This window comes from Lynx rufus, unplaced genomic scaffold (genome assembly GCF_022079265.1).
Source record: "Lynx rufus isolate CCGP_SWC_20201006 ecotype Redwood Valley unplaced genomic scaffold, mLynRuf1.p SCAF_15, whole genome shotgun sequence".
Classification (NCBI taxonomy): domain Eukaryota; kingdom Metazoa; phylum Chordata; class Mammalia; order Carnivora; family Felidae; genus Lynx; species Lynx rufus.
This window is the reverse complement of record NW_025814829.1, coordinates 60,060,486-60,075,357: the sequence shown is the minus strand read 5'-3', so window position 1 is coordinate 60,075,357 and position 14,872 is coordinate 60,060,486. Positions and strand designations below refer to the sequence as shown.

Below are 14,872 nucleotides of genomic sequence, written 5' to 3'. Positions count from 1 at the left end.
AAGAGAGAAATTTTCTCACAGTGACCCGGACTTGTGGTAAAAACGCTACCTTCTTTGCAACATTAACTTAACTGTGGAAACATCTATTTCCTGATTTACAAAACCAGGTCGAATATGTTAAATGTCTAGATAGGAACATGCTAGATTACTGATAATTGCACATCCCATGTCAGTCCGTACTTACCCCACTCTTCTTGAATGGCAGAGAGGTTTGCAAGCAATTTCTCATGATACAGTCGTTCAAGCTGAATGAACTTCATTGCTTTCTCATCTGAATAGAAAATTTGAGGAAAATAGAAATCTGGACTCTTTACATTTAGCCTAATATCTTAAGAAGAATGTTCTATGGAAATTGGGAAATTTGGAGCTTACCAAAAAAACGAAAGGACTCTAAATATTTTTAGGTTTAAACAAATCTTATTAAGTAGGGTTTCCTGGTTTTGGAGTAGGTAAGTTTTCATACGGCGTGGGATGCCATAGCTATGTGGGTTCCTTTCCAGCAGCAAACAGAAACAAAAAGGTTTTAATGCTGAAGGAATGCCTGCTTGCAAATGTATCTCTAGAAGAATCAATTAAAAGTAATGTAACTGGAAACAGCACCCACAGGGAATCCTAGAGTCTAAGTGTTTCCCATTTTTCCCCCTTAAAGCACCTGTCAAGCAACTGTGCTACTAAGTCAGGTGTGTTCCTTATATCTACTCACCTTGACCCTCAACTTATTTCCCACCGAAGGCTTTTCTCCCACAACACCAAAGGGTTACACGCCTGAACAAGGACAGAGCACAACATTATATGGGTCTTTTGTGGAAATTTACCCAACTGGCCAGAGGGATTCTCGTAATTACGTGCGTGTACTCTTTTGTGGGATTTTCGTGTAAACTTCCGCCTTCTCCATCCGTATCATGCGTTTAGCATCATAGGAGGTCGTGATAAATTGTCCAGCTGTCTATCTTCCTTTGGGCCTTGTTCTAAATGTTGACCCAGAAAGAAGGAAGAGGAAAAACTCGCTGTTTAGCTTTTTGCCCTTCCCACGATAACCGAGGTGCATCCGCCGCCTAGGCGGGGGATCATCAAGTAGGCCAGGGGGAAGAGGGGCGATTCCATTTTCCATTTCCCTCTGCCCTAAAGTACACCAATGTTTCTCAAACTTTACTGGACACAAACAGTATCTGGGAAACTTGCCAAAATGCATATTCCTGGGTCGGATCCCCGAAGCTCTGATTCTCATCTGAACAGGCCCCTAGATTTGCATATCAAGAAGCTCCCCGAGATGTGGGTGCTGGTCTTCAGTGCACTACGAAGTACTCACTATTTGGTTAGAAAAGCGTTCTAGCCGCATTTCCACCAGAATTAGATTTCCTGCACGCTTAGTCATGAACTGCCACCGTCTCAAGTTTCCACAGTTTGTCTGACAGGGATAATAGCTGCTTCTCCCGCAGTCTGCTTAGAGACGCGGTAAAAGTCAACAAGGTTAGCAGGAGAAACACATCGCACAAATGGGGAAATACAGGTGAGTTTAGGGCACATTCTTTCTAGAGAGTAGATATTGGGCCATCCCTGAAAAAGAGAAGCCATTTATAAAAAGGCCAAGTGGAAAACTGGGGGAAGAAATGTTTCCGATAGAAAAGCTAAGCTCCTGCCTGGGCAGTCTCACTTGACAGCATCTATCCTGTTTCTATTACAAATGAAGAATTCGGTCTTCCTTCTGCAGCCAGAAGTTATAATAAGAAAGTCCTGAGATTTACCAGCTGTAGTATGGCCAAATGAATATCACTTGACTTGGACTTCTGTTTTAATTCAAAAGAAAGAAAATCCAATAGATTTTCAAATTATACTTTTCAGCAATGTGCTTCTCCCCCCCTCTCCTAAACACGCAAATATTGATATTATGGTAAAATTGGGGCTTCTACATGTCAGGTCAAATTTGGGTGGTTCTAGAGAATTTTCCGGAGTAGCAGAAATTCTCTACATCTTGCTTTCTGAGGTGGTTACATGGGTGGACACAGCTGTTAAAACCCACTGAAAACGACAGATATAAACATGTTGTATGTAAATCTCAATTTTAAAAACATGGGCAGTTCTCTATGAGTCAGTCCTATGAATTTCTTCCTGAAATTAAGAAAAGGATACAGTCTTCCTCCTGGAAATAGGACTCTGCTATCTGTCAAACAAACAAACAAACAAACAAACACAGGAAATTAGATTCATATTTGGATGAAAAGGCAAACCTGGAAAACATCAAGACCTTGACACTCTTAGAGTGTCATCAAACTAAGAAAACTCTTATTCACCAGATGAGAAGAAATCTGACTGAGGACACATTTCTGAAGTCACTTATCACAAGCAGAGTAAACAGAGATGTTCTTTGGTCTTTACACAACCTCTCTTCCTACTCTACTTCACATCAAAGCAAACTTCACCGATTTGTTAGAGTTTAGAAGTAAGAACTCTAACGAATGAGGAAAACGCTACAGGGGCTTGTAAAGATATAGGGCGAGGGAAAGAGTGACTATGTATTGTAAATCACAAAGTTAAAAGGCGTCAAGTCACATGAGACTCATGTGCATTTCACAAACTACCTCACGGGACACTGACTTTTGGTTCTCTTTCAGTATTTCACAAAAGGCCAATAGTGCTAAACAGTTGAGCAACGATGGCTGGAATATATACAAAGTGCCACACAGTATAAAGGGCACTGGATGGGGGGTCCAGAGCCTCAGGATCTGGACCCAGTCGAGGCTGATCAGTTACCAGATTCATTCTAACGCATACTTCAACTGAAAAATTCTTGGCCTCTAAAAATGCGGGGATCTTTTATTTCTATCTTTATTTAGATATGGCATTAATAAATAGAACAGTAAAACTGAAAGTATTCACTGAGAAATATTTGCATAAACTGTTGTCATATTTAGAGTATTTCACATAAGTCCTTTACACTTGTAAAACCGTTTCATTCTTACTAAGTCTCTAGTTAAAAAAGGTGTTCCATTTATAGATCCCTATCTCCATTTTCCAGCTCTCTGCCAATGCAAAGAGCAATGAAGTCCTTGTCAAACCTATAATCAAGCAACAAAGAGGAACATTTTCCCCCAAGTCCTATGGTGGCAACAGCATACTTTTAAAAGAAAATATCTGCCTAGCTTAAAATTTATACGACAGCTCTAACATTTTTCTATGGGCAATATACGTAACTGGACTCAATCACTTCTCTGTCAAGTGTTAATTTCACCTAAAGCTTGAGCCCACACTTATTTTCTATTCTCAGGACTTTGCCAAGGATAAACTGCTTGTCTTTATCAGCTCATCGATCTAAAGGTGTGCTATATTGGTCCTACTGGAACCACAGCAGATTGTCAATATTTGACCACTTTTTACTCCCAAAACAAGAATTTCATATACTACAACCAGCAGTGTGCTGGTCCGTGTCTAACCTCTGGCCCCTGAGTGCTGGAGAGAGCCCTGATTTGTAGCATTTGCTCGTTTCTGTGGTGTCAATACTTCCATCACGGCCAATCCCGAGCTCCCAACATGATGGACGTCACTGGATGTGGTTCTCATGAGCCAGCAGTGGTGAGCACCACTGGGTTACACCTAACAGAAACCAGTGTCATTTCATTTATCAACTTCCAGTGAAAAATCGACTACCCATCACATCCAACACGGTTTCTGGTTGCCCACGACGATTAGATTTCTGGCTCTCCAAAGCTATTCTCCTCGCCTGCTGCATTTGTGCACCACCGGCACAGTCATTTATAAAAAGCTGCACATGCTTACAAACCAGACTTTCTGGCACTACAGAAATATACATTTCAATTAGCTTCCAGATTTCTGTGACGGTTCCAGTAACCTAAAAGCAACCACAGAGAGAGGGTCATGAGACCCAATGCCTCAAAAGTAAAAGGCATTTCCAGGTGAAAGGGCATCTGAGAAAATAAATACACTGCCCCAGTAGAAGCCCGCCCCTGGCCAGTCTAGCATCTCCTTTGATATCCCAGGTCTAAATCTTGGAGGTAGCCTGGAACGGCAGAGAGAACGCGGAGTGTGGAGGTGAGTAACTGACCTCTGTTCTGGTCCAAGCTTTGCTACCGTTGGCCATGTGACCTTGGACAGATATGTCATCTCATGTCTCAAGCTGCAGCTTCCCTTATCCGTCCGACAGGGACAGTAACACCTACAACTCTCCGAGACCAGGTTGCTAGGCTGCTGTAAAGGGTGATGAGGGAGTGCATGTCTAGTGTAGTGGTCAACACACAGCAGTAAGTGCTGAGAATGGTTTCTGAGTCTGAGTCTGACCCAGAAGTACAAGATGTAGAGTAGAATCATGGGAAGAAGTAAGCTGAAAGTCACTTTGGGAGGGCAACAGTTTTAAGTCACCTACCAGGAACTAGAAAAGGGAAGTAGGAAGGTGTATTTTTTGACCCCAGTCACAGAGACTGGCTTCAAGGATCCCAGCACATCTATTTCCTGTCTGAGTCTGACACCAGTTCAGTATCAACTCACTGAGCACAGAGCACCCGCTTGGTGTTTCCCTTCCCACTTCTATATGAAAGGCGTCCAAGTTTATGAGTTCAGTTATATACCTAAAGCTAGCCTGCAGTCATATTAAATAAGTGTGTGAAAGATTACTCATACCGAGAACAAGAATTTTTAAGTGGAATCTTCAAGAGTTTCAAGAGCTAAAAATACAAGGATGTATCTGATATAACTGTAGTCATGTTTCCAACGGCCTTTAGCACATATTCAATGATACATCACTTCCAAAATAATGGGCTCTCCCTCTCCAATTCCTCATTTCTGTTAATGGTACCACCACTCGCCCAGCCGCATCTCCTGGTCATCTCTGACTTCTCTCATCTGCTTTGTACCCACACCAAGTCCTAGTGACCGTCCCCTCAAGAGGACTGCGATCCATCCCTCTCCGTATCCATCGCCGCCACCGTAACCCACAGGCTGTCCTCACCTTACGTTTGAATGATCAGTGTCTCCTTTCAGTTATTTTCATTAAAACCGTGCGTGCCTGTGGCATATGGAGTCACAGAGCCCTATAATATGTGCTCACAAAGCCCTGCCACTCTTGCCCTTTTCTTTCTTCGGGAGCAAGCATTCAGAGTCCTTCCGGTTTTTTTCTTTTAACCTGTGTCTCCCTACACATTATGCCTATTTTGGTCATTTCTGGATTTTTCAGTTTTAGAAGATGAGGACTGAGTCTTTTGCTCCCCTCAGCCTAGCCCTGCAAACACATGCTACATGTACACATTCTGTGACACACACACCCCTCCCCCCCCCCCCCCCCCCCGCCCACACACACACTGTTAGCCTGCTACGGGTAGATAACATCTAATGTGTACCTTATCATGAGCCTATCCAGATAGTAAACTCTTACTACTTTTCCCTTCCTGAAAACCGTTTGTTTCCCCTGGAGTTACTTTTTTCTTTCCTTTTCCCTCCCACTTTTCTTTTTTTTTGGGGGGGGGGGGGACACAGTTTTCCATGCACTTGTCACTTAGACAACTCCAAACACACCAAACACACCACCAAGAGTCTAAATCTGCCCTCGATACACTCAGGTACAGCAAATACTCAGAAATAGGAAAATGATACAGAAGTTTCTCCCTAGACTATTCTGATCCCCTCCAAACGGAACTGGTTACTCTCTCCTCAGTACAAAGCTGTCGTCTTAGAACATTCCTTCACCTACAGACTCCCTTCGCCTCTCTCCTAGGCAAGATCCCCAATTTCAGCTATCTCGCATCCTGCTCCTTGGTTTAGTCCTTTGTTTCGGTGCAGCCTCTAGTGGTTTCCTCAGAAAGAGCAGAAAGGAGACACCAGAGGCCCTGAAGCAAGAACATCCTTGGATATCTGAGGAAACACCAGAAGGCAAGTGTACCTGGAAAGGGGTGACTAAGAGGGAGAGTTTCAGAAACTGAGGTGTACCAGGGAACAGCACTGCACCGTGCAGGGTCTTCTAGGCCACGTAGGGATTTTAGCTTTTACTCTGATCAGAAGCCACGAGAGGGCTCTAAGCAGAGGCTGACATGATGTGACACATGTCACATCATGACCCAGAGAAGTCACAATGGGTCACAATGACTGCTGTATGGAGGACAGTGATAACATGGAAGAGGGAGAGGACAGGGTTTCTACAGTGAGGGGTTCACTGCGAGAACCAGGTGAGATGTGACGGTGTCCCGTACCGGGGTGGGGGCAATGAAGGAGGGAAGAAGGGCTCAGATTCCGGGCATATGTGGAAATAGGTCTGCAGCACTTTCTGACTAGAACTGGATGTGGGGAGAGGTAAATAAAATTTGGCTGTAAAGTATTTGGTCTCAGCAACTAAATGGATGGAGTTGCCGTTTAACAAAAGGGTCTGGAAGACTAGGAAAGCAGAAGATTTGGAAGAAAAACTGAAGTTTGATTTGGGACATCTTAAGTTTGAAATGCTCTGCAGACACCTCAGGAGGCCAGATACTGAAGTCCGGAGTTCAGAACTGCCGAGTGAAGGGCTCCAATGCTGAAAACTGAGTAATCTTTGGAGGACTCAACAAACGAGCCAGAGAAAGCATGGCTAGTGAGGCAAGACGTGAAAGCCAAGAAGGAAGGGTCCCAAAGGCAAATAAAGAAAGTGTTTCAAAATGGGAGTATGTGATTAACCTGTCAAAGGTTCTAATGCCTCCAGCAGGATGGAAACTGAGGACTGACCACTGGATTTGCAACGTGGAGGCCACCTACGACCTTCAGAATGTCATTTTGGTGGAGTGTGGGGACAAAAGCCAGGCCAGAGTGGGTTCAAGAGAGAAGTGGGTATGGAATGCTACCCAAGAAGAATCCTTGTCCAAAATGCCTTAAACTGAATCACACCATGGAGAGATAATCTGACAAATCCTAATTATGGGACATTCTACAAGAAGTCTTGGGCTCTTCATAAGGGTCAATGTTACGAAAGTTAAAAAAAAAACTTCAGGCACAGACTGTTTCCAATCATGTAAGACTAAAGAGTCTTGACGACCGAATGCAATGTGTGGTCTTTCATGGGATCCTGGATTCGGGGAAAACTAGTCATATTTGTGGAACAACGTGAGGAGAATTCAAATACAGGCTGTACGTGAAATAATACTATTTTACCAGCATCTCGTTTCTTGTGGTTGATACAGGTCACGCAGAGGGGTGCCCACGGTGTTGGAAAACACATGCGTGTGTATTTAGGGGTGATGTGATATAATACCTAAAAATTATGGTGTTTCAGTGGCAAATACGTGTCTGTAGGGGGTGGGGGGCATGAAAATTCGGCAAAATGTCAGTAACTAGCAATTCCAGGCGAAAGACACAATGTGCCTTGCTGGGAGTTACTGAAATGGACGAAATGGCCTCCACCTCTCCCTGATTTGTGTCTCCCCTGGGAGGCGGATGGATTCAAGTCTTCTCGGCAGAAGAGCACACCCTGCAGCTCACTCCTGCTGCCTCAGCGCCTCTGCTGACCCCCAGCCTTCTCTCCAAGCAAGCGGTCTTTGGATTAGCGACAGTGAGGCTACGGTCATAATGCTTAGCATTTACTTGGCTCTTACTGTGTACCAAGCACTACGTCAAGTGCTTTTACATGCATTATTTCATTGAGTCCTCTGCCATTTACAGAAGAAACTGGAAGCCACTGAGACTGTTAGTGGGGGAGCCCAAAGCCCCGCTTTTAAACCACCACCATGTCCCCTAAGCCCCTCTGTCAGGGGAGGACGGATTGCTCAGACACGTAAGAAGCACGGCCTACAGGACTCAGAAAACTGATATGTTCCTGGGGGATGAGGGGTGGAATTTTATATTGAGACGTCAAAAAATTAAGTAAAAGGAGCCTGGCTGGCTCACTCACGTGACTCTTGATCTCAGGGTCGTGAGTTTGAGCCCCATGCTGGGTGCAGAGATTACAAAATAAGTAAATAAAAATACAAACAGACACATAAACAAACAAACTTAAAAATTGTTTTAAATAATCTTGCGGCCTGATCAAGGTCTAGCAGTCCTAAAACTGCCTCGGCTTCAGGATCATATAGGAGTAGAAAAGAACATTCTTCTTACCTTTAACGAAACAACAGCCCAGTGACATAAACTTGAAAAGATGTGACTACATTTGCTATTTCCTTCTTTACTCCAAATGTCCTTTTCCTCAACTTTTTATCAAAATTCTACAGAAGAGTTCAAAGAAGAGTGAAACCAACAGCCATTTACCTCTTATTAGATCTGTCAAATGTTGACATTCTGCCAAATTTGCTTTCTCTGCCTTTCCCTCTCTTACATACTTTTTCCTACTGAAATGTCATACGTCATGATAAGTGAAAATATCATAATATGGGCACTATGTCATTTTACTCCCAAACACTTGGGCATGTATCTCTCAAGAACAAGGACGCTATATACCACAAAACCTACAATTCTATTACCAAAAAGAAAAAGACAAAAAAAAAGGGGGGGGAGGGGGTGGGGAGCACCTGAGTGGCTCAGTCGGTTGAGCATCTGACTCTTGGTTTCGGTCAGGTCATGATCTCACGGTTCGTGAGTTCGAGCCCCACATGGTGCTCTGCACTGACAGAGAGGATCCTGCTTGGGATTCTGTCTCCCCCTCTCTCTGCCCCACCCCTGCTTGCTCTCTCAAAAATAAGTAAATAAACAGTCAAAAAAAAAAAAAACAAGAAAAAATTCTATTACTAGTCTCAAGAAATTAGAGCAATAAATAATATGTAACATACCGGCTATGTTCAAATTTCTCTCATGATGTTCCAAAAACAGATGCTCTGAATGGAAAAAACAAATTCTGACCCCAGAATTATCAGGAATTTGTTTTGTGAGGGAGACTCAGTTTCTCCATTATTTTATTATTTTCACTTTAAAGGAAAAATAAAATGCAGCTCATATCTCATTTTTCTGAATGGGCTCTTGTATAAAAAAGCTTCCTCTCTACTGTCTGGAACGCCTCCCAGTGTCCAGGCTCTTCACCTCCTAACTTACCCTCCCAATCATCAGCAGAGTTATTTTTCTAAAATCAAAATTTGAGGGGCACCTGGGCGGCTCCGTCGGTTAGGCGTCCGACTTTGGCTCAGGTCATGATCTCATGGTTCATGAGTTCGAGCCCTGCATCGGGCTCGGTGCTGACAGCTCAGAGCTTGGAGCCTGCTTCAGATTCTGTGTCTCCTTCTCTCTGCCCCTCTCCTGCCCATACTCTGTCTCTCTCTCTCTCTCTCTTTCAAAAAAAAATAAATAAATAAACATTAAAATTCAAATCTGATTTGGCACTCCCCTCACTAAAGACTCCCAGTCCCTAGAAGCAAGGCTTCCCTGCCCCCCACTATCCCATCTCTTTTCCATCTTAATCTCCAACAACATCTCTGCCATGTCTTTGCAGGAGCTGATCTGTCTTCCTGAACCAGCTTGCCCTGGTGAGCACCTGCATACCCCGCAAAACCCAGCTCAAGAGTCACCTTCTTTTCTGCTAATGCCCACAGGACAAAGTTAATCACACGTGTTGTGCTTTTGTTGAATCTTAGATATATGTCTACACTTAGTACACGCTTCTACAATTATTTATCTCTATAAGTGTTGCTCCTACTCCACAGTGGCTCTCTTCAGGACATACTCTGTTAAGGAATCTTTGTTCCCCCCGAGTCTAGCAGAGTTTTTGGCATCTAGTTGGTACTTACTAAGCACTTGCTACACAGACTCCTATTCGTACACAGCTTATTCGCCAAATAAAGGAAGGCAGTGATTATTTGAACGGATTGATCATTCATAGCCCATGTGTGGCCACCAGTAGTCGCATGCTAAATTTCCCACCAGCCACTGATGCAGGGCCACCTCCTGGGCTCACCAAGGACAGGTGGGGGAGAATCAGTCGCAGAGAACTGTATTCTACGTGATTATAAATGCCGAGGGCGGAAGGCAAGAGTGTAATGGAGTACCTGGTGAAGGCAAAGGGGAAGTGCTCTTGAATCCACCTGCTCAACTTCACCTCGGATAAGTGAGAACAGATACTGAAGAACGAGCTTCGGGGCTTCTGCTGGATCATTAGCAGTTACTTCTGCAGACTCATCGTCACTAACAGCATGCGTGGATGTACTCAGCACGTTTTCCTGCATTAAAGGTGTGGTGTCTCCTGAAGAAAGTCCTTTAAGAAGTAAAATGCCTAGGTTAGGATAAATTTTCGCCATGGTGAATATCTTAAAATAATTATGTCTGTTAACCATACGATTTTCAAATAAAACTAATTATATGAAAAAAAAAAAAAAGCCTAGAACCACAAGGTTTTGACTTCATGAAACTGTGTCATCCTCTGATTGCTTCTGTTAGCACACACATAAATCATTTTTTGTTTTGCAGAACTATAATTAAGAGTGTTAATAAAAAGAGCTCTAAAGGAAAGAATGTGGGTTAAAACCTGACCAAAAACTTGATTCTCCCAAAGGAAAAACGGATTAGCTGTAATTGGAAGTCTTGGCTCGCTCAAAAGAAAACAGAATTAAATAGGAAGGTAAATGCGCTTATCATATAAAATGGCTAAAGAAGTTAAGCCTTCCTCTTTAAACTCTGGTCTGATAACTTTACAACTACTTCTGGATCCCAGGAGAACAGCAGGAATTCAGATGCCAGATCTAATGACCATGGAAAATTCTTTCATAATAAAAACAAGTTAAGTAACATGAATTTCTTAAAAAAAAAAAAAAGATCAATGAATACATGCTTGACCCCACAGTTCCTGAAACGATGTACCAAATTGCACAAATTTAATCATTACACATTATAACTTGACCGTTCACTGAAATCTCAGTCTCCGTTTTGATTTTCATATTCAAATTGAACAGACTGTTTGCATCTGTACATTCAGCTGACTGGCCTCTGAAAACGATCTTTGTCAGTAAGTCAGTGTGGGTACCACGTTTGAGGATGCCCTCTGCAAGCTCTCCAGAGTGTGCCCAGAACCCAGTCTTCTACTGCCTTCTGAATAAATCCACTGCTCAGGGCAACTGGGTGCTTAGTCAGTTAAGTGTCTGACTTTGGCTCAGGTCATGATCTTGTGGTTCGTGAGTTCGAGCCCCGCGATGGGCTCTGTGCTGACAGCTTGGAGCCTGAAGCCTGCTTTGGATTCTGTGTCTCCCTCTCCCTCTCTCAAAAATAAACAAACATTTAAAAAAATATAAATAAACCCAATGCTCTAGCCAGAGGGGTCCGTTCTTCATCTTCCTAGTAACATATTCTGTGCCATTCTGAGCAATTACAGATTCTAACACCTGGAATATTTTCCTCCCAACTATGCCTATTTGTGTTTTACCGTAACAAGATACATGTATTTCTCTATAGCAGCAGCCTAAGGCACATCTGCTTTCCTCTGAATCCTGTATGGAGCCCTGTATTACACTGGACTGTGTAACAGTGAGTGGTGAAAGGTCTCATCTTCATTAGATCATAACTCCTGCACCACAGGGATTATTTTATGGGCCATGGTCGTTAGATCATCAGCAGATCTTCAGCACGAAAATTCCAAGTGCTGTGATTTCTACAATTAGTCACCTAGGATGATTCCTTATACTTTACAAATTCTATGAAGTTTATATCATTTGGAATCTGGAAATACAAGGCTTAGTGATGGCTTGTCATTGTGCAGGGACAGTATTTGTGAAAACATGGATGGGGGCGCCTGGGTGGCGCAGTCGGTTAAGCGTCCGACTTCAGCCAGGTCACGATCTCGCGGTCCGTGAGTTCGAGCCCCGCGTCAGGCTCTGGGCTGATGGCTCAGAGCCTGGAGCCTGTTTCCGATTCTGTGTCTCCCTCTCTCTCTGCCCCTCCCCCGTTCATGCTCTGTCTCTCTCTGTCCCCAAAAAAATAAACGTTGAAAAAAAAAATTAAAAAAAAAAAAAAAGAAAACATGGATGATCCTTCTGCTTTCTAATTATCTAATGGAATGACAGTAGTGATGAGGTGGGAAGAGAAGCGTTCCATAGAGAACTACTATTTCTTTCCCTTGTCCCTCCCCTCCAACACACATTTAATCTGATACAGACTTGTGACAAAGCCAGCCTCCCAAATTCTATACTTCTCTTGATTGAATTCTTCCCACATAGTTATCAAACATTACTCTGTGCTTCCCCCTTGAAAAAATGCTGGAATTAGATCATGGTCATTTTCAGTAAAGGGAAGTTAAATAAAACCCTTGAAAAGTATTACCAGAGAAGCACAAGATTCTCAAAAGTAAAGAAAAAGGACAGATTTTAGGACTCTCTTATCTAAAGGTGGTCAAAACAGGGTCCCAGATCATGGAAATAGAAACATGCATTATGATCACCTCAATTAGTTAGACAGTGTGGATTCATAATGGTCATGGTTCCCGCTAGATTCGTTTTCTAAGTTATGGATACGCTGTAGATACATATTATTTGTCAGCATGCAATAGTTTGGTAAATAAAATTATGTAGCCACCAAAAGAAATTACAACAGAAAGAAGAGTATTTGTCATAAAACAAAACCCACAAAAGTTCCAAAAGCAAATATATAAGTCTAAAGATTCCAAGAGTAATGGAAGGCTAATGTCAACAATTAGAATATAGCATGTTAATCACCAAGTATAGGGAGGGAGTGGAAAATAAGAACTGGGCTCATATGGGTTAAGATGTCAGGGAAACTTGAAAGGCTCATACCACAAAAGGATTATCTATCAAGGTTGAAGATCATGAGTTTTAGAGAGGACTTAATTACAAAACTTACCTCTTAAGATAACATTCCTTGCTGGGACAGGGTAGTATAAATCAAAGAGCACTCGAATAGGAGCAAGAGATATCAGTTCTGTCATTATTTTTCCAAGTGACCTTGGATTTGACATTTTATTTTCTATATTGTGGTTTCCTCATCTTTAACATGAAGGGACTGGCCAGATGAGACTTCAGATTCCTCCTAAATCTGACCATCTCAAACATTCAAAGTCTCCATAGTGATTCTGTCATTTAAGAAATGTAGCCAGGCTGGCCACCATGACCACAGACTCTGGGCCAGCTCCCATGGACCCAGGCTCCAGTTCACCCTAGGTCCAAGCAACCCCTCATTGACCCGGCTTCAGGCTGAGTCCCATGGACACAGGCTCCCAGTCAGCACCAGAGTCAGGCTGGCTCTTGCAGACGGGGTTGTCAGGCCCACCCCCCATGGTCCCTGGTACCTCACCTACCTCCATGGACCCAGGATCCAAGGCCCACCCACATGGACTCGAGCACCAGGCCTATCCCAGCGGACCCAGGCAGCAGGCCTGTCTACCTGCTGACCCAGGCATCAGATTTGCACACCTGAGGACTCCAGCACCAAGCCTGCCCATGGACATCACCATATGGCCCACCCAGAGTCTCTGGAGAGTCTGACTAGTGGAGGGTTTCCCTGCTGAAGCCATTCTGTAAAGACGTGCAGACACCAACACAAGTCCACAAGGATCACAAATAATCAAGGAAACATGACATCACTAGAGGAAACTAATAGATTCAATAAAAGGCCCTTAAAAATGGAGATCTATGAACTGCTTGACAAAGAATTCAGAATAATCCTCTTAGAGAAATTAAGTGAACTATAAGAAAACACAGATAGACAAACAAAATTAGGAAAATAATGTATGAACAAAATGAGAAGTTTAACACAAAGAAATAGAAACCATGATAAAAATCAAACAGAAATCCTAGAGTTGAATGCACTGAATTTCAATAGGGAACTCCAACAGTGGATTCAACCATGCAGAAGAAGGAATCCGTGAACTTACTTAAAGATACGCCATTTGAAATTACCTGGTCAGAAGGGCGAAAAGAAAAAAGAAGGAAGAAACCTTATGTGAACTGTGGGAAACAATTAAGAGAAACAGTCCACGCGTTACTGGAGTCCCAGAAAGAGAAGAGAGGGAAAAGGGGGCAGAAAGCTAACTTAAAGACATAGTGACTAAGAACTCTGCAAATATAAAGAAAGATTTGGACATCCAAGTTTACGAAGCTTATAGGTTCCCCAAAAGGATTAACCTAAAAAGATCTTCCCTAAGACATATTATAATAAAACGGTCTACTGTCAGAATGGCTAACATTAACAACTCAGGGAACAGCAGATGTTGGTGAGGATGCAGAGAAAGAGGCTCTCTTTTGCATTGTTGGTGGGAATGCAAGCTGGTGCAGCCACTCTGGAGAAGAATATGGCGGTTCCCCAAAAAATTAAAAATAGAACTATCCTACCACCCAGCAATTGCACTACTAGGTATTTATCCAAGGGATACAGGTATGCTGTTTCGAAGGGACACATGCACCCCTATGTTTATAGCAGCACTATCAACAATAGCCAAAGTATGGAAAGAGCCCAAATGTCCATCGATGGATGAATGGAGAAAGAAAATATGGTGTATATATACAATGGAGTATTACTCAGCAATCAAAATGGATGAAATCTTGCCATTTGCAACTACGTGGACGGAACTGGAGGGTGTTATGCTAAGTGAAATTAGTCAGAGAAAGACAAAAATCATACGACTTCACTCATATGAGGACTTTAAGAGACAAAACAGGTGAACATAAGGGAAGGGAAACAAAAATAATATAAAAATAGGGAGGGGGACAAAACATAAGAGACTCTTAAATATGGAGAACAAGCTGGAGGGTGTGTGTGTGGGGGGGGTGGGTGGGCCAAGTGGGTATGAGGCACTAAGGAATCTACTCCTGAAATCACTGTTGTACTATATGCTAACTAACCTGGATGTAAATTAAAAAATAAATAATTAATAATAATAATAATAAAAACCATCTAACATCAAAGAAATAAGAGTATTTGGAAAACAAGCAAGTATGGAGTCTGCTTGGGATTCTCTCTCTCTCTCTGTCTCCCTGTCCCT

The 14,872-nt window shown here is 42.8% G+C and overlaps 1 protein-coding gene across 3 annotated transcripts in view; it reads right to left on the bottom strand.

Moving 5' to 3' along the window:
* CNST (consortin, connexin sorting protein) overlaps positions 1-14,872 on the bottom strand; it is a 116,633-nt gene that overhangs the window by 33,875 nt on the left and 67,886 nt on the right. For all 3 annotated transcript variants that reach the window (XM_047077115.1, XM_047077116.1, XM_047077117.1), the window contains exons 3-5: positions 9,939-10,144; positions 2,131-2,161; positions 185-271 (exon numbers count right to left, since the gene is read on the bottom strand). In XM_047077115.1, coding sequence (XP_046933071.1) covers positions 185-271; positions 2,131-2,161; positions 9,939-10,144 — 324 coding nt within the window. The remainder of the gene's footprint in view (positions 1-184; positions 272-2,130; positions 2,162-9,938; positions 10,145-14,872) is intronic.